The sequence below is a fragment of the Eptatretus burgeri genome, chromosome 4, assembly GCF_056783735.1.
Source record: "Eptatretus burgeri isolate ZD-2024b chromosome 4, Ebu_testis_v1, whole genome shotgun sequence".
NCBI lineage: Eukaryota > Metazoa > Chordata > Myxini > Myxiniformes > Myxinidae > Eptatretus > Eptatretus burgeri.
The window spans coordinates 139,929,111-139,952,147 of NC_140964.1; the positions used below are offsets into that span (position 1 = coordinate 139,929,111).

The 23,037-nt window shown below is 44.1% G+C and overlaps 1 protein-coding gene across 11 annotated transcripts in view; it reads left to right on the top strand.

The window, feature by feature from the left end:
- The window catches only part of LOC147029242 (tensin-3-like), a 294,302-nt gene that overhangs the window by 211,371 nt on the left and 59,894 nt on the right, over nucleotides 1-23,037 (top strand). For all 11 annotated transcript variants that reach the window (XM_085880149.1, XM_085880151.1, XM_085880150.1 and 8 more), the window contains 5 exons: nucleotides 8,132-8,215; nucleotides 14,043-14,155; nucleotides 14,562-14,622; nucleotides 14,942-15,014; nucleotides 17,417-17,549. In XM_085880149.1, coding sequence (XP_085736275.1) covers nucleotides 8,132-8,215; nucleotides 14,043-14,155; nucleotides 14,562-14,622; nucleotides 14,942-15,014; nucleotides 17,417-17,549 — 464 coding nt within the window. The remainder of the gene's footprint in view (nucleotides 1-8,131; nucleotides 8,216-14,042; nucleotides 14,156-14,561; nucleotides 14,623-14,941; nucleotides 15,015-17,416; nucleotides 17,550-23,037) is intronic.

Below are 23,037 nucleotides of genomic sequence, written 5' to 3' on the forward strand. Positions count from 1 at the left end.
ATGGGATGAAACTTTGCCACCATGGCACCCGTAACAGGAATGGCATGTCCAGTGTCCACATACCCGCGGAGAGTCCATACAGATCCAAATCTACCCATATGTACCAGGTCCCTGTGTGCTGTATACGTACCTCTACGTTGTAGTAACTGTCGACTGTACATCCCGATCAGGACACAAACTGCACAGTTCGGTAAGTGGCTTAAGCACTCAGGTAAGCACTCCAATGGAACGTCTGGCTTGGCGAGCGATTCCCAATTGCCGCCGATACAACTATGCACCTGGAAAACGCCCACGCAGTGTCAGAATTGGACAAATCAACACTTTTTTCCAGAGTCGGAACTGCTGATACTTTCATATCTGGAGCTTACATTTAGTAATTCTGCTTAGTTTAAGAGATTCTCTCGGTTATTCATATGCACAATTTAAATATAGCCACGAACACTGGTGTCTCCAGGAATTTATAAGCATTGCAATATACCCAGCGATTCGTAGCTTGGATGAACAGGCATTCGATAATATAAGTGAGGAAAGTGGAAAATAAAAACTTTATCGTTAAGAAATCGTTGCGAGCTGTTCCACGTTAAAAGCATGGTTGAGCAGGCCAAAAAACATGGTGGCTTCAGACCCCAGCGAGGTTATCCAGGAAACGCCTTAAGACCCCAGACATCGAGGAGGCCGAGGATCTTGAAGGATATAATTTAATAAGGCTGTTAATTATCTTCAAAAGGGATGTTTTAATTAACCCAAACACCCAATTTTCACTCCTTGGAGTTTTCTTAGTATGCAGGCAAAGTTTCAGGCTGATAGGTTTCATGGTTTTGGAGTTTTGGAGGACACACACGCACATGCGCACACACACACACACACACACGCACACACATTGCCTTTTATTAGTAATTTATTCTCTTTTTCCGCCAAGGGAGGGGGCATGGGCTTGATTAAAAAAACACACAACATCAACCACACAACACCCCTTGACGAGACCCCCACCAACAGCACTCAGTCCACATGCACACAATCACCCATCAATGCTCAAACTACCTAAAAGTCTTGTCAACATCCCGAAACCCCTCCATCTCCATAACTTCCAGGTATCCTATCTAATTCTAATTTAAACTTCTCGACGGTTTCTGCTGCCACCACATTTCTCGGGAGACAATTCCACGCATTAACTACTCTCTGAGTGAAAGTTCCCTGCCTGCTTGCCTCCCATATCTATGACCACCCCCAGATCCTTCTCCTGTGTGACACTCTCCAAAATTACCCCTTACATCCTGTAATCTCTATTTTCATTGTTCTTTCCCATCCCCACCACCTTACACTTGCTCAGGCTAAATTCCATCTGCCAATCTTTTGCCCAATCCATACAAGTGTCAATACTCTCTTGTATCCGTTCACCACCCCCTCTTCTATCCACCTTACCTCCAAGCTTTGTGTCATCTGCAAATTTGGAAAACTTACTCTTCACCCCACTATCCAAATCGTTGATGTAAATAATGAATAGTAATGGTCCGAGTACTGATCCCTGAGGTGCCCCGCTACTTACATCCTCCCACTCACAGCCACTCCTTTCTTAAATAGTGATGTTACATTTGCGACTCTCCAATCCTCCGGTACCTGTCCTGACTCCAGTGAGCTATTGAAAATATCCGTTAACATCTCGCTTACCTGCTCGGCCACCTCCATCGATACTCTCAGGTGCATACTATCTGGACCCGGAGCCTTATCTACTCTTAGATTACCGAGCTGTTCCTTTACTTCCTCCACTCCAACCTGGATCACCTGTAAAAGCCCTTCCTCACCTCCTCGATAGATACTCTCAGCTATTGGCAATTCTTGTGTAAAAGTTGAAGCAAGATACCTGTTTAATAAGCCTGCAATCTCACTTTCCTCATGAACCACTCTCACGGTGCTATTCCTCAAGGGGCCCACACTGGTTCTCACCTGTTCTTTTCCCCTGATATACTTAAAGAACGCGTCGCTAGTTGAGCACATTTCGAACTTCAAACCGATGTTCATGAATCCGGCCACAGCAAAGTTGCATTGGGTCGGCCACGTGTGTCTGGACGATAACCAATTGCCAAGATAAAAAAATTTTCTTTTCTGAAATTGGCACTGGTCGTCGTAGTTGTGACGGTCAATGTCTACGCTATAAAGACCATCTCAAAATAATTTTGAAAAAAATATGAAGTTAATGTTTCCACGTCGGGAGAATCTTGTCGCCGTCGTAACAATTGGAAATAGTTGTGTGAAAATGGCATTGCGAAAATGATCGACAAGCAAAATTATATTATCGATCAATGCAGTCTTGATAGACCTTTTCACCCAGTGACTTCCCTGCTTAATCTCTGCTCAATCCCTCCTACTCTTTGGAATTATTTGTTGTCACCTAATGATTGCACAAATTGGCTTTATCCTGTCATCGGAATGCAAATGAGGATTAAATTAATGTGCTTCACGAGGATTTACAACGAATTTACTGCAGGACGAGGCCATTGGGCCCATCAAATTCTGAAATGATGCCACCATCTTTGTACTCCCCCATCCCCACTACTTCCAGATACGTATCCAACTCAGTTTTTGAACTATCAACTGAATCTACTGCTACTACCCTTGCAGAGAGACTATTCCATGCATTCCCCACTCTCTGAGTGAAAGACCCTTGCCTTACTGCTGTCATGACTTTCTTCTTCTAAACTTTTAAACTGTGCCCCCTTGACTTGTCAGTGACCACTCTGCTGAAAAAAAACCCCCTTCTGCCCTTATTTTGTCTCACCCCTTCATGTCAGACATCTCTTTCAGATCCCCTTGTAATTGCCTCCTTTCTAGTGCATGGAGTCCTTTCTCTTTCAGCCACTCCTCATGGCTTAGTCGAGCTGGACCCGGAATCGATGTAATTGCTCCGCAGTCGACACTGACGCCTCTCTGTGGCAGCTACTTAGCTCCTCGGATATGGTGACAAAAACTGAATGCAGTATTCCAGACGAGGCATCACTAAATTCCTTTACACACTTATCACTACCTCTTTTGATTTGTAAACCCCCCCCCCTTATTAATACAACCTAAATCCTGTTTGCTTTACTTTTAGCTGCTTGACACTGTGATGTCTGTTCCCCCCCCCCCCCTCCGTATCTATGATCAACCCCAGATCCTTCTCCTTTGTGACACACTCCAAGTTTGCCCCTTGTATCATGCGATCTCCATTTTTATTATTCTTACCCATCACCAGCACCTTCAATTCCTTCATGTTGAACTCCATCTGCAAATCTTTTTGCCCGATCTAGTGATGAGTCCAGATTTTGTGTCATCTGCAGATTTCGAAGGCAGACTCGTAACCCATTATTATCCGTCCGATTGATGTAAGCAATGAATAATAATGGTCCGAGTACTGACCCCCTCAGGTACCCCACTACTTACATCCTCCCACTCATAGCCACTCTTTGCTTCCTACCACTAATCCAGTGTCCATTCAAGTTAGTTGCTCCACCAGCGACTCCACAAGCTCTCACCTGAGTTAACCTCTTGTGAGGTCCCTTCTCAAATCCTTTTTGTTTTTTTCAATAGTCTAGATAAACGCAGGTCAACTCGGACAGCACTGCTGATTGATGACCTGAACGTCCCAAACTAATCAAAAAGACATGAGCTCTGCCAGGAGGGCAAAGGTACAGAAGCGAGGTCTGGATAGGTAGTTTGATTGTGGGATCAATGCAGGGTAGAGGAGTCGAGTTGGTGGAGGTGATGCAGAGAAGGAGATTGGAAGTGTTGTGCGTGCAGAAGACCAAATGGAAAGGGGACAGGGAGAGGCGGTAGGTCAGATGATTAAAACTGTTGCACGCGGGAGCGGATAGAAGGAGTAATGGCCTGGGAATAATAATATAGGAAGAAATCAGCAAGCAGGTGGTCAGAGTGGAAAGATGGGAGGTACGGATAGTTATGGAATGGTTGGTGATATGGAGGCAAAAGGTATGTGTTATTTTGGTTTATGGACCAGCACAGTATCTCAAAACGTTATGGACGGGTTCGGACGAAAATTGGTGGACAGGTTGGGTGTGTGACCAGGATGAAATCATTCGATTTTGGTGAAGATCCAGAGCTGCATCCAGATCCAAGAGATTTATTATTATTTTATTTTTTTAAAGTGATTCTTCACCATTGAGAGATGGGGCCAAAAATGATACATAACATGATATTTCAAAACTGTGTGATGGATAATGCCTAAACTTAATGGATGAGTTGGGTTGATAACAAGAACAAGCCAAATCAGTTTTGGTTAAGTGAGGATGCAGATCTGACATCAGTGGGATACAAATCGTAAACTGTTCACCCTGGCGAAGGTACGCACTCGACCGAGTGTCGTTCTAGTTAATCACACCATTTACGTGAAGTGAAAAGTGGCATTAAGCAATGGGTTCATTTCTGTCTGTCTACAAATGTCAGTTTATGAGCAACTTGATTTCAAAATAATTTTATATTTTAAACAGAAATTGGAACATCAATCGGAAAACAAACCTGTCGTTTAACAGCACTTTGGCTCTGAATTCACTGCGACCACACATGCGCAGAGAGGAGTGAGATCATTTTTTTTTTTTTTACTCTGCCTGTCTGGAAGGCCAAAAAAATTGAAAATCATTCCAAACAGGAAAAGTACTGTTTTTAGGGATGTTATAAAGGACACAAACAACAAGCACAAATAACTAATGCAAAGTGTTAAGGCCCTGTCACACCTTGACGATTTAGCCAACGTATGCCTGACGTATGCAAAATTGGGCTAAAATGCCAGCACACGTCGAATACGTTATGGGTAAGTTTTGTATACGTTAAGAGCATGCTGGCATATGTTGTAGTACGCTGGCATATGTCGTAGTATGCTGGCATACGTCGTAGTACGCTGGCAAACGTCATAGTATGCTGGCATACGTCGTAGTTCGCTGAGCTGTTAGACAAATTTTCCATGTTTGAAATTTCCCGACGTATGCCAGCGTATGACTCGCACGTTCCGCATAACGCTGGCCATAAGTTGTAGGCACGTTACGCGATCGTTGGCACAAGTCGACATACGTTACTTGAACGTTACTCATAAGTCGAAACACGTCAAGGTAATCGTTAGCGTCAGTGTTCCAGAGTCCCTGTTTTTTTTTGTTTTTTTTTCTTTGTTATGACGGTCATGTCGACACTTCGATTTCTAGTGCGGTTATAATATAATATAATTAAAAGGCTGCTGCTCAACGATTTAAATCATAACCGTCATACCGAAGAAAAAAAAACCAGGGGAGTCTGGAACACTGACGCTAATGATTACCTTGACGTGTTTCGACTTACGAGTAACGTACAAGTAACGTATGTCGACTTGTGCCAACGATCGCGTAGCGTGCCTACAACTTATGCCAGCGTATGCAGAATGTGTGTCATACATCGAGTACGTCGAGAAATTTTCAACATGCTGAAAATTTCTCTACGTACTCGGCGTACAATGACGTATGCCAACATACTACAACGTATGCCAGTGTGCTCTAAACGTATACAAAACTTCCCATAACGTATTCGAATTGTGCCAGCGTATTCGGCAAATTTTTCATACGTCGGCATACGCTGGCTAAAACGTCAAGGTGTGACAGCGGCTTCACACTTCGATGTCTAGTGCGGTTATGATTTGAATCGTCGAGCCGCAGCCTATTAATAGCCTACGCCACGTGATCGTCGGTGATACGCTGCCGCGCTATGCATAAGTTCGACTATCGTTGGGCATAGGTTGTGAACGCCGACAACACGCTCAGCATTCGTTGGTATAAGTTATCTATATGTGATTAAGACGTTCTGTGTACGTTACTAATACGTTATGCATACGTCCAACACGTTATTATACCCCCAAAATTTTTTTTTTAATCAATAGTTCAGCGTACACCGGCGTTTTACATACATTTTGATACGTTGCCATACGCTGGCTAAAACGTCAAGGTGTGACAGTGGCTTTAAGGAAGGTGGCTTAACAGCCGCTGTGTCAACGGCGGTAAACTTGAAGGAATAATTTTTTGTATGACATTTACTATCTCTATTTTATTTCAGTTTTATGATGTGTATATATTTCTCTTTTGTTATAAAAAGTCACATGACACATTTATCATTTATACATTTTCAACAAGAAAAAATTGATGGTCGACTGACCGTAGTCTTTTTTTAATTTTAAAATCACAAACAATACTTAGTTTGAACAATCACAAACTAATTTGAAATCCAAACAAAGTTTGAACAAAGCTTACTAACCAGGAGAGGATGCTTAGCTTGCGTGAATACAAGAGAGGTTCCAATGTATTGGAAGAAAAGATGTAAGTGGGATCAGGGTGGTTTAAACCAGTCTTGGAACAGAGGATGTAAGTGGGATCAGGGTGGTTGAAACCAGTCTTGGAACAGAGGATGGAAGTGGGATCAGGGTGGTTTAAACCAATAATGGAACGGAGGATGTAAGTGGGATCAGGGTGGTTTAAACCAATACTGGAATGGAGGATGTAAGTGGGATCAGGGTGGTTTAAACCAATACTGGAATGGAGGATGTAAGTGGGATCAGGGTGGTTTGAACCAATGCTGGAATGGAGGATGTAAGTGGGATCAGGGTGGTTTAAACCAATGCTGGAACGGAGGATGTAAGTGGGATCAGTGTGGTTTAAACCAATGCTGGAACAGAGGATCTAAGTGGGATCAGGGTGGTTTAAACCAATCCTGGAACAGAGGATCGAAGTGGGATCAGGGTGGTTTAAACCAATCCTGGAACGGAGGATCTTAGTGGGATCAGGGTGGTTTAAACCAATGCTGGAACAGAGGATCGAAGTGGGATCAGGGTGGTTTAAACCAATCCTGGAACGGAGGATCTTAGTGGGATCAGGGTGGTTTAAACCAATACTAGAATGGAGGATGTAAGTGGGATCAGTGTTGTTTAAACCAATGCTGGAACAGAGGATGTAAGTGGGATCAGGGTGGTTTAAACCAATGCTGGAACAGAGGATCTAAGTGGGATCAGGGTGGTTTAAACCAATCCTGGAACGGAGGATCTTCGTGGGATCAGGGTGGTTTAAACCAATGCTGGAATGGAGGATGTAAGTGGGATCAGGGTGGTTTAAACGAATCCTGGAACGGAGGATCTTAGTGGGATCAGGGTGGTTTAAACCAATGCTGGAATGGAGGATGTAAGTGGGATCAGGGTGGTTTAAACCAATCCTGGAATGGAGGATCTTAGTGGGATCAGGGTGGTTTAAACCAATACTGGAATAGAGGATGTAAGTGGGATCAGGGTGGTTTAAACCAATACTGGAATGGAGGATGTAAGTGGGATCAGGGTGGTTTAAACCAATCCTGAAACGGAGGATCTTAGTGGGATCAGGGTGATTTAAACCAATACTGGAATGGAGGATGTAAGTGGGATCAGGGTGGTTTAAACCAATGCTGGAACAGAGGATGTAAGTGGGATCAGTGTGGTTTCAGCCAATGCTGGAACAGAGGATCTAAGTGAGATCAGGGTGGTTTAAACCAATGCTGGAATGAAGGATGTAAGTGGGATCAGGGTGGTTTAAACCAATGCTGGAATGGAGAATGTAAGTGGGATCAGGGTGGTTTAAACCAATGCTGGAATGGAGCATGTAAGTGGGATCAGGGTGGTTTAAACCAATGCTGGAACGGAGGATGTAAGTGGGATCAGGGTGGTTTAAACCAATGCTGGAATGGAGGATGTAAGTGGGATCAGGGTGGTTTAAACCAATGCTGCAATGGAGGATGTAAGTGGGATCAGGGTGGTTTAAACCAATGCTGGAACGGAGGATGTAAGTGGGATCAGGGTGGTTTAAACCAATGCTGGAACGGATGATCTAAGTGGGATCAGGGTGGTTTAAACCTGTCTTGGAACGGAGGATGTAAGTGGCATTAGCTCCACTATATCTGTGTATGTACTAAATGGATGGATGAGTCAAAAACAAAATTTTTTGATTTTTATCGAATTGTCATTTCAGTCAATAGATATTGTGAAGATATTTTCGGAATGTGATGTAATCCTGAAGCTTTATTCTAAATAAATGAATTTTAGGGGAAAATTGATTTTGCCAAATAATATAATTATAATGTTTTTTTCCTCACATTTGACTTGCAGTGCAGACCAGGCCTTGGACCGGTATGCTATGCACAGGTTCTATGATGACCAGGTAGCAGCTGAGTCACAACCTTCACAGAGGAGGTGAGGATTGTTTATTTATTTATACAAACAACACAATTTTGCTTTTTGAACGGTTAAGGAGATTTTACGCAGCATTGCCTTTTCCTAGTTGGCACTTTAGTGCTCATCATAATCAAGTCACATTTAGTCGACCGCAATGTGTGTACTGAAATTGTGAAGCCTGGGTTTGAAACTCCACCGAGCTATAAACCGCCACCCTGGAGTTCTCCAAGCAGCTTTACACATAAATGTTCTTGTGTACTGGAGGACGTTAAAGATCCAGCGATGTTGCCGTTTGAGGACGTTAAAGATCCCTCGGTGTTCCCGTTTGTGGACGTTAAAGATCCGACAGTGTTACTATTGGAGGACGTTATCGATCGCTCGGTGTTCCCGTTCGTGGACGTTAAAGATCCTGCAGCGTTGCTTTTGGAGGACGTTATCGATCCCTCGGTGTTCCCATTCGTGGACGATAAAGATCCCTCGGTGTTCCCGTTCGTGGACGATAAAGATCCCTCGGTGTTCCCGTTCGTGGACGTTAAAGATCCCTCGGTGTTCCCGTTCGTGGACGTTAAAGATCCCTCGGTGTTCCCGTTCGTGGACGATAAAGATCCCTCGGTATTCCCGTGAGTAGACGTTAAAGATCTGACAGTGTTACTATTGGAGGACGTTATCGATCCCTTGGTGTTCCCGTTTGTGGACGTTAAAGATCTCTCGGTATTCCCATGAGTAGACGTTAAAGATCCGACAGTGTTGCCGTTAGTGAACATTATTGATCCCACGGTATTCCCGTGAGTAGACGTTAAAGATCTGACAGTGTTACTATTGGAGGACGTTATCGATCCCTTGGTGTTCCCGTAAGTGGACGTCATCGATCCCATGGATTGACTGCATGAAAGATCCCATGGATTTTAACACTCTTATCCCTCACTTCTGGGTTAACTCCAAACCTTAACTCTCTTATTCCTCACTTCTGGGTTGACCACACCTGAACTCTCTTATTCCTCACTTCTGGGATGACTGCACACCTGAACTCTCTGTTTTCTGACTTCTGGGCTGACCACACCTGAACTCTCTTATTCCTCACTTCTGGGATGACTGCACACCTGAACTCTCTTATTCCTCACTTCTGGGTTGACCACACCTGAACTCTCTTATTCCCATGAGTAGACGTTAAAGATCCGACAGTGTTGCCGTTAGTGAACATTATTGATCCCACGGTGTTCCCGTAAGTGGACGTAAGTGGACGTCATCGATCCCATGGATTGACTGCATGAAAGATCCCATGGATTTTAACACTCTTATCCCTCACTTCTGGGTTAACTCCAAACCTTAACTCTCTTATCCCTCACTTCTGGGTTGACCACACCTGAACTCTCTTATTCCTCACTTCTGGGTTGACCACACCTGAACTCTCTTATTCCTCACTTCTGGGTTGACCACACCTGAACTCTCTTCTTCCTCACTTCTGGGATCACTGCACACCTGAACTCTCTTATTCCTCACTTCTGGGATGACTGCACACCTGAACTCTCTTCTTCCTCACTTCTGGGATGACTGCACACCTGAACTCTCTTATTCCTCACTTCTGGGATGACTGCACACCTGACTCCTTTTAATCATCACTTCTCCAATCTGTGGGACCACCTTCCAGTTGTTCCGTCTCACTCTTCCCTGAAGGGTTTCAAATAACCATTTCCCCACCATTTTGTGTCATCCTCCATCCTGACCCAAGATCTTTATTATCCCCATTAACCCTTTGTAACTCAACCATCTCACTTAATTATCCTGTTATTTCCTCCCTTACTCTCTCGCTTCCTTTTCTGTTAGGTTATTTCATTACCGGTTGTGCCCAATTGGTGTCCCCACGACCCCACTGTCTATATTCTTGAAGAGAGGAAAAATAAAACCACATTATTTTGTGTAATTTACTGCACATGCAAAGAAACTTCGAGGTTGGTAACCAGACGAAAACGGCCAACCTGGTGCATCACAGGCAGGATATTGCATCAATGAGTGTGCCATCACTCAAACGGTCATTAAATCTGTGACCGGTCTACCAGCAGACAGTTAGTAGTCATTAAAAGTCTCACCATGTGTTTCGACGAAGTGTCGACCGCAAATTCCAATTTGAACAAATTTGAAATTCCTTCCCTCACCAACAGGGGGAACTGCATCAGCAACAGAGATGCACCCCACAGGGAAGATCCAATCAGCATGCAGGTGCTGCACATGACATACCAACAACTACACAGTATTCATGGAATACTTACTATCGCAATCTTGAGTAGGACATGATGCGAGCAGGGGCTCCGGGACGGGAAGGTGTGGGAGGGGAGATTCATGCGGGGTAACTACCCTGGGGCCCAGACCTCATAGGTAACATCTAACCCCATCATCTATCCACACTTCTGGGGTAAATGTGTACAAATTATACTTTGAAAAGTCTGCTATAAAGTACATGTATTCATAAGCCTTTACAAAGTAGCTTTTATTCTCGTTCGTAAGTGTTTTCATAACTGTGAAGGCTGATAAAGATAAAGATGCCACAATAGATCCCTAAAGTATAAATCAGGAGATCGTTAAAATGCCAAATTGTACTTATTCTTATTCTTCTTATTCTTCTTCGCTATTTTCGCCAGCGTAGCACAACAAAGGCTGAAGCGGTTACAATGATTCTAATTTATAGTGTGAGGAAGTGGCATTGTCTCTGGGCATTCGGCTTTGTTTAATTCACCATGCAAGTTCTCAGGGAGCGGGCATCATCCAAGTAATATCAAATGGTCACGTAGCTTGTGGTCAAGTTTTTCATTTTCCTCCATTGAACGGTTTTCGGTGTATGCTCTTAATACGGGAACTGCCACTTTATAACTGCTGGCAGTGATGACCATGTAGCAAGACACCCCGCTTTGAACAGAATCCTGACCCGTTATATCCTCTTTATTCAATTCAATTCAGAAATGGGATTAAAAAAAACTAATTGAATTCAAATCAAATGGAAGTCCAAATAAAAGAGGTGTACTGCATTGGAGTCTTCAGAAGGAACCCGAACAAACGAAAAGCAAAGATGAAGTCATCACGAGGATCCGAGATAGGATTTGGGTTTCAGCTGCTGCTCCTCTCTCCTCAAAGCCATCCAGGCACAGCCAAGTGAGTCTTATTCAAAACAAAACAACAAGACAAAAAAAAAAACCAGATTCAAAAAAATAAATAATTCTGGCTGCCAGGCCATGCATCTGATCTGGTTGAAATTAAAAAAAATATGTATTCTCCATCACAACGAGATCATAATTTTGAAGTTTCATTTCGATTGATCCAGCGGTTCAAGAGAATTTTTTTTATTTTAATATCTACCTTCAATCCAATATGGCTGCCCAACCATGCGACCGATCATTTATTTGTGAACACCTTGGTATCCCCAAGGCTTGGGAAGCGTGTGTGAAGTTTCCCCTCCATCTGCCCAGCCGTTCTGGAGAATCTGCCCAGCCTAGATGACCCTCAAAAATGTTCATACTGATCATATGCATCGTTCTACTTATGCAATGATGACATAAAAAAAATCGCACTCATTCCCCAAGAGGAGTACTTGCGGTGTGCCGTTTCAATTTTTTCCTTGCCGCCGTTTCAGAGAGAGGACCAAAGTTTTTCTGTTTTTCCAACATGGCTGCCACATGAGACATCACGTGACCTGTGATGCCATAATTATCAACAAAACATTATCCATGAGTATTCGCTCCTCTGGTGAAAATTTCGTCTTGATCCGACAAGCGGTTGCACGGAGTTCTGTGTGGACAAACAAACAACCAAACGTACCCAAATGCACTACCCTCTCCTTCGGCGAGGTTAATGAGACACCACCAGGATTTGGAGGAGGGAGAGAGAGGTTTGAGAGTTCAGACTTGAGATTAGAAAGATGTTGTTTTCTGGCTCTCCTGAGGGTAGATACACACTAGTTCTGAGATTTATGGAAGGAACTGAGATTACCCTCCGAACAAATGTTACCACTCGCTCCAGCAATCACGTGAACGTGGTGAAATGAAATGTTACATTAAATCTGTCCGTTTGATTAAGCGGGAAAATGACGCTCCTTGTGACTTACCCTCCTTACAGAACAGTCTCACTTTGTTCTTATCGCACCGTTCCATGTTATGACATGTACCTGGCACTTTGGAGCTTGAGAGAGAGAGAGAGAGAGAGAGACAGACAGACAGACAGACAGACAGACAGACAGACAGACAGACAGACAGACAGACAGACAGACAGACAGACAGACAGACAGACAGACAGACAGACAGACAGACAGACAGACAGGGATGGGAACACACCGCTTGTGTCAACACTCGCCTTGCATTGCCATTAAAAGCAGAGAAGAGCACTCGAAGTGGAATAACATGAATGAAAGTGAAAACAACGATCAGAGAGATAGTTATTGTTCCAAGCATGATATGTACAGTATGAGAGAATAATTTAAATAATCCATGACATTTATTTATCTGAGCCAGCTAAATCATAACAAATAACTAATACGAGTTCCCACGCAAGGACCGTCGGCGCAGCAAGAGACCGTTGGGCCTCTCTAAAGCCTGCGCAATGGTTGTCAACCCATGGTTGTTTGGTTACTTTTAAATTCTGAGAGTCAAGCAAGTAAGCGCCGCGTTCCATTTATAACTCTTTGGTATAACTAGGACAGGTTTGAACCACCAGCCTCCTCCATTCAGAGCAGACACTCCAAACATGACACCACCGAGTCAGGTATAAACATGAACGATTGATCTTCCAGGTACTTGTGAATTGTTGTTACATTAACTTATTTCCACATCAATGAACCACAGGCATTATTATGAAGTTCCTAACAAGACAAGTATTATTATTATTATTATTATTATTGTTATTGTTATTAATATCATTGCATTGAAAGTGCACAGTTCTTTGTAAGCATTGATGTCCTCATGATACCAATCATGTGTGCACACACGCGTAGTCAGTAGCAGACCCTGCTTGTGTTCTTGCACACCTTTGCGCAGCCTGTTTGCATGGACTTTGCTTGTGTGCAGCTCAGCACGTTATTTCGTGAACGTTGGCGCCAAATTGTCCTCAACTTCCGACTCGCGGCCCGTTTTACACCATCTGATAAAGTAGGTTCAAGTCCAGAACAGGCCAATGTTGACACTTGATCCTGCTTGGAGAAAGGAATTCGCGCGTGATAACGAGCTGTTATTGTTCGCAAGAAAAAGAGATAGAGAGAGAGAGAGACAGACAGACAGACAGAGGGGGAAAAAAGGACAAAATGGGTGTTTTTTAACCGTTGAGACGTTTCTACAATCTGTATCCATGCTCGGGTTTGGTATTTCTCCGATAATAATCGGCCACTCCAAGCTCGGTGTAAAACCACAGCATGAGACTTTTTCATGGTTGTAAAGTAGTTGGCCCATCAATACCCCGGTGCTCACAGATGCCTGATTCACATTCAATCATCAGAGTTTGGGTTCACCTGCTTGGTGATCCCATCAGATCACATTTCTGAGAATCTTAGGTTGAAATCCGATACGTTGTGTTGATTCGTCGGTTGCATGCTGGATTCCTGTGCCCTGCATGTGATACACGTGCCTGCTCCTTCAAGTGCTTTAGGCACCACCGGTAGTCATTACATTCCCAGGGATTAAAGTTCGAAAGTCGGTGAAGAAAAGAAAAGGTTAATGGAAGTTTTAAATATATATATATATATATATATATATATATATATATATATATATATATATATATATATTTATATATATATATATATATATATATATTACTTATAGCTTGGAAGTGATTGAGGACCTAATTAATTTCACCCCCTGGCCCACAGGTATGTGGGGTATTTTAGCCAGCTGCTATCTGGTCGGGTGAAGGTGAACAGCCAGCCATTGTTCTTGCATGGATTGCTGTTACACCAGCTACCCAGTTTATCACCTGCTGGGGGTATGTTCCTCGCACCATATTCTCTCATTGCATCCTTAAACTTAACGACACTCTGCCTTTTGTTGAGAGAAATCCTAAAGATAAAATATGGCATCTTGCTGTTTTGGGGTGGGGTGGGAGGCATGGTGAGGATCTGCAGCTTTAACATTCTCTCTCTCTCTCTCTCTGTCTCTGTCTCTGTCTCTGTCTCTGTCTCTGTCTCTGTCTCTGTCTCTGTCTCTGTCTCTGTCTCTCCCTCTCTCTGTCTCTGTCTCTGTCTCTGTCTCTGTCTCTGTCTCTGTCTCTGTCTGTCTCTCCCTGTCTCTGTCTCTGTCTCTGTCTGTCTCTCCCTGTCTCTGTCTCTGTCTCTCTGTCTCTCCGTCTCTGTCTCTGTCTCTCCCTGTCTCTCTTCCCCCCTCCCCCACAGGCTGCCGCCCTTTCATCAAGATCTACCAGGCCTTGCAGCTCATATACACCTCAGAGGTCTTGTAAGTGCACATTATATACCTGAAGCATTTCCATATACCTCGATAATGCCCTTATACACCTGGTTTTCAACATTAAAAGAACACTCTTGCAGCATGGTATCTTCACACATCAATGTCTTAAAATGCTCCCTTTTTCTATCCCATTTTGAATACAATTTCAAGGTTTACTGTTGACATTTGCAGCCCAAAGTAATTTGAGTGCCGTTAAAGAATGTTTATGGCCCCATTGAGGTCGGTTTCATCCCGCTATCTTGTGAAGGTGCGGAAGGGGCTGCATGCACATTCCCATTCCTGATGGTGTCTTTGGTTGCATTTTCAGTGAGGTTCCCCCTGAGATGGACCTGCTGTGCATCAACATTGTGCCTGGCTTGCCTCTCAAAGGGGACATCATGGTACGTTGGGAACCTCTAAACACCTCCTTGCACTTCCTTTAAGCAAACTCCTGTGGGAATTCGACCCATCCAGCAAAACGTGTTCTTCAACTCAGAAAATTAATTGCATGGTCCTGAGTTTACACAAGCAGGCACGTTAGGTTAGTCGAGATTTGAACCCAGGCTAAGATGGCTGAGAAGTGAGTGTGCATACCTGTATACATCCTGCTAACTTGCACTGTACCTTAGGAATGCATGATGAAGATTTGGAGAAGCTAACAATAGGACAATCAGCATCAGAAAAAAATGGGAAACCTTCCAGGAGCAAATGTGTAAGGTGGAATCGGTATATTCCAGTGATGTGTAAAGGTAGAGGCAGAACGAGGCCAGAGTGGTTGAGCAGGGAGATAAGCAATGTTATGAAGTACAAGCAGAAGGCATTTATTAAATACGAGTACAAAACTAGAAGGGCACTCGGTAGAGCGCTTACCTCTGCCAGGTGGAACAGTTTACGTTTTGTATCCCACTGATGGGCTGGAACCGAACCAAAACCCAATCTGCTTGTTCTTGTCACCGATTCATCTCATCCACCTTGCTTTGTCATAAATTGTCCACAACTTTTTGAGATATCGTGATATATTTAGGTTTTGGCCCAATCTATCAATTTTTGAAGTTAGGCCTGTGTTGACCTTTTGACCTTAAAATTAATTGGTTGTTGAATTCAGCGACCGCACATGAAAATGCTCTTCAAAATTCAAGTCAATCGGATGAAAATTAAGGATTTTAGAAAATTTGGGCTTTTGGCCTGTGTTGACCTTTTGGCCTGTGTTGACCTTTTGGCCTGTGTTGACCTTTTGGCCTTTGTCGACCTTTTGGCCTGTGTTGACCTTTTGGCCTTTGTCGACCTTTTGGCCTATGATAACCTCGAAATTAACAGGTGGTTGAATTCAGTGAGCTGACATGCAAATGCTCTTCAAATTTCAAGTTAATTGGATTAAAATTGAGGATTTTGAAAATTTGGCCTAAATTGGCCTTTTGGCCTATTTTGCCCTTTTGGCCTATGTTTACCTCAAAATGAATAGGTGGCTGAATTCAGCGACCTCATATGCAAATGGTCTTCAAACTTCAAGTCAATCGGATGAAAATTGACAATTTTGGAAACAATTTTAAAATGTGGCCTATTTTTGGGTTGACCTTTTGACCTAAGATAACCTGAAAAGTAATAGGTGCTTGAATTCACTGACCTGATGTGCAAATCCTGTTCAAATTTCCAGTCAATCGGATGAAATTTCCAGTCAATCGGATTTTTCTGGATGTGGAGCTTTCGATGAACATTTTGATACCAAGGAACTCTTGTTCGTTCAGGGGTGGGGGTGCACGGCGACCCCTGGTAGGCCACGAACGAAGATAAATACCACCTCCTGGGGGCAAAGTTAATTTTGCAATCTCGTCTCTTCACATGTAACTGGAAAAATGACAGATTGAGTTGTTTCTCAGATCATTTCAGTACATATTTAGAAAGAAGTTGCCGACATGCTTTGTTGCATTGTATAAGATATAAATGTGTTTGTCGTGAATGAAACGGAACTCCTCTAAAATAAAGATAAAAATTTTAATGCACTCGAGTACCTGCAGCACCCAGGCCTACTTGGTGGGTGCTGCGGTTGCTGGCTCTGTGTGATGGAGGACCGTGAATTTGTGTGAGGCTTTGCATGTCTGTGCATTTACTTTGATGTATATCAAGCTCTAAGGAATGCGTATCTAAGATCCACAGCCTGCACGCCAAGCGCTCGTTCTTCGAGTAGTCAGTGCGCGGTCCCCCGACTCGGCTGGATAGTTTTCGGAGTGTGGCCAGTTACGCGTTCCTTCCTCATGGTGCCATGAAGGCAAGGTGGTGCATGTGGGAGCCGTGCGCCCGGCATACCGCTGCGATGGCGAAACCGGCATCGGTTTGGATGAAAGACATTTACTGTTGATTGTTATTGATGATTGTCTGGAACTCGCATGGTGGGCGACTTCCCATCGTTATGCTTGGAAAGCTATTCCGGTAAAATTCTCCCGGCAGTTGGCTGTTGATCTGACAATTCACCGTTCAAACGTCCACAGGTGAAAAGTCCCAATGTGACACTTTGACCGACAATCATGGTTCAAAAACGAGTCCGCATCGCAAGAGGGAAGCTCCGGACACGAACTCTTTGTTTAATGCCGAGTTATTCATTTTTCAAAATTTTGAGTTGAATAAATTTCTGTTTTGCCCTCTGTTGACCCCAAAGTCTTAATCCCCCAAAAAATATCAAAGAGTGAGAGTCCTTGGGCCAAGCTCAAGGTTTGTAACTCGAGGGCAAAGGATTTGCCTCCTTAATCTCATTCTCCATTGGACCAAGGGCTTGTGCTTTGCAAATGAATGGGCTTCTCTTTTCCAGGTAGTGTGTTACCACATGCTGGAGCAAGGCAGGAAGCGGGAAGCCGTCTTCCGGATGCAGTTTCACACGTGTGTTGTGCAGAACTTCTCTCCTCTGGTGCTCAGAAAAGCCGAGCTGGACAATGCTTGCACAGGTAAGATTGGCTGTATCTGGGTGCTTGCTTGCCGGTGGATGATTATGGTGCCAGGGGTCACCGTGCATCCCTGTTTGTTAGAGCAGGAATTTGGAACACATTCATGGTGCCGGCATTGACTCACCTACTCTTCACAAAGGACACCGTGGGATCTTTGACGTCCACCAGCCAATATTGGTGGACAGGACGCTCAATTTATCGTCCATCCGAGGGACGGCACACACATCGATGAATCCCCCTGCCTGTGAAACAACAGGATCACAGTTGATCGCTGGGTCGGGATTCAAACCCAGGCGAGACAGCTCAGAGGGGATGTTTACCACTCGATGCATTGGCGTACAGAACATTTGAACATGTAACGACACTTGAATGTTGTAATCATGTTTATTTTTTGTTTATGTATTTACAAATCAGACAGTTGGTTTCTGCCACATGTATGGTTAAAATAATTGAAGATATTCTCTGATTGGTTTGACACAACAAGTTGTCATGATGGTTTCATTAAAAAAAAAAATTAAAAAAAAGATGGATGCCAACAAAAAAACGGCGGTGTCAGGTCATGGAAGCTGAACATATTTTGGATTTTAAACACGATGACACTGGATTTGAAAATTAAAAGGAAACCTTGTAAACCATCACACACTGTTATAAACCCATCATTGGTCCATGCATATCAAGAAAAGCTGACAGGTGAGTTGAGTTGGAACAGGTTGCGTCGAGTGAAATGGTTGACATCGCGCCCTAACATTGAGGCTTTTACTTTCGGAAGATTCTAACCACGGGCTTAAGGATTGAGGGACAGATAGCTCGGTGAAAACAAACATTGCGATTTGTGGAATTCTTTTCACGTCACATGCTGATAAGCGCCCTTACCTGGCGCCAGGTGTTTGCAAACCTTTACTCCACTGGGAAGTTGGTGTTCAGGAGTTAACATTTGGAAAGAGAAAGCCTTGGTCTCGACAATCCATCGATCCTGACTTGATATTGGTTGTGTGGCAACATTGTGAATTCACCGATTTGATTCATCCGACTTGGTGAATGCATATCTCACCTCGAGTCGATTGCACGTTTGGTCTGCTGCTCGCATTGTTACCGAGGCACACTCCAGTCAGTGAATAGATTAAATTATAATCACAAAAATCGCCCTGTGGGGGACTGACGGTTATTTCCCCAACAGGTGGGGTGAAAATGAGGAATTATGGGGAAGGGGACATGGCCCCCCCTTCGTGAAGTGGTACGGTCATGAGGAGCACAACTTAAGTTAACAGTGTGGTCCCTATGCTTCGTGAAGAGTTTGGTCTGCATCTGGCCGTCGGTTTCTGAAAATTACCTGAATTTGAGGAGAAACCCCCCTTTTCATCCTCTTTTAGTGAGCGGATCCAGATGGGGATCACAACCCCATGAGACCTTATTGTTCTGATGTATCATACCAAATTTGGTCCAGATTGGTCATGTAGTTTGTGAGGAAAATATTTTTTAGTCACTATGAGGGTTTCGGCGAGGGAGGCCGTGGCCCCATTTCCAGGGGAGATATAGCCATGGCGAGCACGACTTAAGGTTTGGGCATGGTCACGATACCACATGGCCAGTTTGGTCTGGATCCGGTTGTCGGTTTCTCAGAAAATATTTTTTGGGGGTCAAAACCCACTTTTGCTCCCTTTAAATGGGTGGATCTTGATGGGGAGCACAACCCTAAAAGACCTTGCTGTCCTCATTCATTGTACCAAATTTGGTCCGTATTGTTCAGGTGGTTGTGGAGAAGAGGTTTTCATGACAGGAGGGATTTGGTGAGGAGAGGGGGCCCACGGCCTCCTTTCCCAAAGAAATATGGCCTTGAGGAGCACAACTTAAGGTTAGGGAATGGTGCCGATGCCTCTTGGCGAGTTTAGTCTGGGTTCCCCAATATTCCACTTGACCACTACCAGGATTCCCAATATCCACAAAGACCACTGCGAGGATTCCCAATATTATGCATACAGTACAGTACTCCACTTCTCGGATTCCCAATATTATACACTCGAAATACCACCCGTCACTTCACTGACAGTGATATTCAAGAATGCCTGGTGTTGGCTTAATGGTTAGGGTGGTGGGCTTGGAATCCTAGGATCCTGAGTTCAAATCCCTCTTGGCTGTTAAATAAATAGCAGGTGGGGTTGACTCTGCCTGTCATCCTTCTGAGGTCGGCAAAATGAGTGCCAGCTTACTGGTATCCAGTGTCTGAGTGCCCTGTCCAGGATTGTGCCCAATAGCCAAGGAGACTGCTTAGGCAGCACCAACGCTCTGCACAGAGTGTGGTCCCAATGGATGGATGGGATACGAAGAAAAAGGGAGAAAGAAAAAGAGTGGGGAAGAGGGAAAGAGCATTGGGCGAGTGAAGAGGTGGAGGGAAAAGGAGAGAGCAGGGGTGGGGGGATGGAAGATAGTGCGAGGTGAGAGGAAGGGAAGGCAGACGTGCGGTGAAGCGTTAATTACGATTCATACCTTGTCATCAAAATTATTCTGAATACAATAACAGTGAGGATGGAGAATAATGTCTGAAATCCATTTCATACCTGACATACTATAAACACGGCCTGGAGACAAATTCCTGTCCAAACATAAATACCACCTGAACATGTGCAGACACACAGAGACAGACAGATATATATATATATATATATATATATATATATATATATATATATATATATATATATATATATATATATATATATATATATATATAAAGAGAGGAAGAGGAAGAGGAAGAGGAAGAGGAAGAGGAAGAGGAAAAGAAGAAAAGAGGAAAAGAGATGTGGGATTTGAGTGCTGCACTATGTTGGGATGAGGTGGAGCAAGGATGGGACAGATGTATATATATATATATATATATATATATATATATATATATATATATATATATATATATATATATATATATATATATATATAATACTTATGGGAATGGGAGAAACCAGAAAGAATACGTTATGCTTTATGAAAACACACACACACACACACACACACACACACACACACACACACACACACACACACACACACACACACACACACACACACACACACACACACACACACACACACACACACATCGATATGAACCGACATGACACGTAAACAGATGAGCAGGCAAAATGAAGGATTTTCTGCAATTATTATTTCACGGGTGATTGAACTTTGTGATGTCTCCAGGGTTGTTCTGCCTTGAGCTGCAACTCTTGTGGATAAAGTCATGATATTTATTTAATTGCTGTGTGTGCGGTGAAGACTGGCTTTAACGTTAAAGGGACCCTTCATGGGATGCAGCGACAGCCTGGCCAACCATTCCTTATCAACCATATAATTGGAGTACTTGCACGAGTGCTGAAGCCACTTATCAAGTGCCCATTGTCAACAGCAGTACCACGCCACGTCGTTCTTCGTGAACCGTTCATTCTCTCTGGACGATTTTGCCGAGCCACGTCATTCAGAGCGAGTGGTTCGTGCTCCGTCACTCTGAGAGTGGTTCGTGCTCCGTCACTCTGAGAGTGGTTCGTGCTCCGTCACTCTGAGAGTGGTTCGTGCTCCGTCACCCTGAGTGAGTGGTTCGTGCTCCGTCACTCTGAGAGTGGTTCGTGCTCCGTCACCCTGAGTGAGTGGTTCGTGCTCCGTCACTCTGAGAGTGGTTCGTGCTCCGTCACTCTGAGAGTGATTCGTGCTCTGTAACCCTGAGTGAGTGGTTCGTGCTCCGTCACCCTGAGTGAGTGGTTCGTGCTCCGTCACCCTGAGTGAGTGGTTCGTGCTCCGTCACTCTGAGAGTGGTTCGTGCTCCGTCACCCTGAGAGTGGTTCGTGCTCCGTCACCCTGAGTGAGTGGTTCGTGCTCCGTCACTCTGAGAGTGGTTCGTGCTCCGTCACCCTGAGTGAGTGGTTCGTGCTCCGTCACCCTGAGTGAGTGGTTCGTGCTCCGTCACTCTGAGAGTGGTTCGTGCTCCGTCACTCTGAGAGTGGTTCGTGCTCTGTAACCCTGAGTGAGTGATTCGTGCTCTGTAACCCTGAGTGAGTGGTTCGTGCTCCGTCACCCTGAGTGAGTGGTTCGTGCTCCGTCACCCTGAGTGAGTGGTTCGTGCTCCGTCACTCTGAGAGTGGTTCGTGCTCCGTCACCCTGAGTGAGTGGTTCGTGCTCCGTCACTCTGAGAGTGGTTCGTGCTCCGTCACTCTGAGAGTGATTCGTGCTCTGTAACCCTGAGTGAGTGGTTCGTGCTCCGTCACTCTGAGAGTGGTTCATGCTCCGTCACTCTGAGAGTGATTCGTGCTCCGTAACCGTGAGTGAGTGGTTCATGCTCCATCGCCCTGAGCGAGTTGTGAAATAACACATGATTTCTGAGCCGTTTGCAGTATTAACATGTTTTATAAATTAACGAGCCAATTTTTCTTTCCACCCGACACACACAGCTGTTTATCTATCTATAATTCCAGCAATCTGTGTGTGTGTGTGTGTGTGTGTGTGTGTGTGTGTGTGTGTGTGTGTGTGTGTGTGTGTGTGTGTGTGTGTGTGTGTGTGTGTGTGTGTGTGTGTGTGTGTGTGTGTGTGTGTGTGTGTGTGTGTGTGTGTGTGACCGCTGTTTCTCGACAACCTGTGGTCCGATCTAATTGAAACTTGCCATGTATATTGCTGGGGACCTGAGGATGTGCCTTTTCAAGGTTTGATATTAATCGGACAAGTGCTTCCCAAGTTATGGCCATTTATTTACCAACCAATGGGAAGACACGTTGTTGCGTGGGCGTGGCCGATGGGGGAAGGGAAGCTCAGCCACGTTCCCCATTACGGGTTACAACGTACGGACTTCCGGAGAGTGATGACTTCGTGTATTCTTATAATTTCTCGATTTCTTATGCGCATTTATAGATAAACACAATGGCCCAACATGATCGTTTTCATATTAGACGGTGTATAAATTTCGGGTACATCAGAGTGCTGGTATGCTCCGAACCAGGAAGTAATTTTTTTTTCTCTCTTCTCTTTTTGTTTTTCCTTGCCACGACATTGCAAAAAGGTAAAATACGTTGGCGCTAATTGAATAATTGGGTATTAAAACTAAATTGCGAATAATGGTAACTGCGAATAATATCGAACTTCCGGGTCACGCACGTACGGGCACGCGAGAGCGAAGAAACGGCCTGTGTGGTTTATTTATTTATTATTATTATTATTATTATTATTATTATTTTTTCTATTATTTTTTTTTTTTACGGGCACGTACTAGTAAAGAATAATGCTTGCGAGCATCTCCCTGAAACGTGTACATAAATGTGACGTTGTTTTTCGGTGAAAGCTCCTCAAGCCTTCTGGGTTGTAAACAGTATGTAATGTGGTTGGTACCCATACTGACTCCAGCCTGCCGATTCCCGAAAAATTGCAGATATTGGCAGTGTGTGTGTGTGTGTGTGTGTGTGTGTGTGTGTGTGTGTCGAAGATTCCCAATATTCGAAGTGAGCCACTGCTA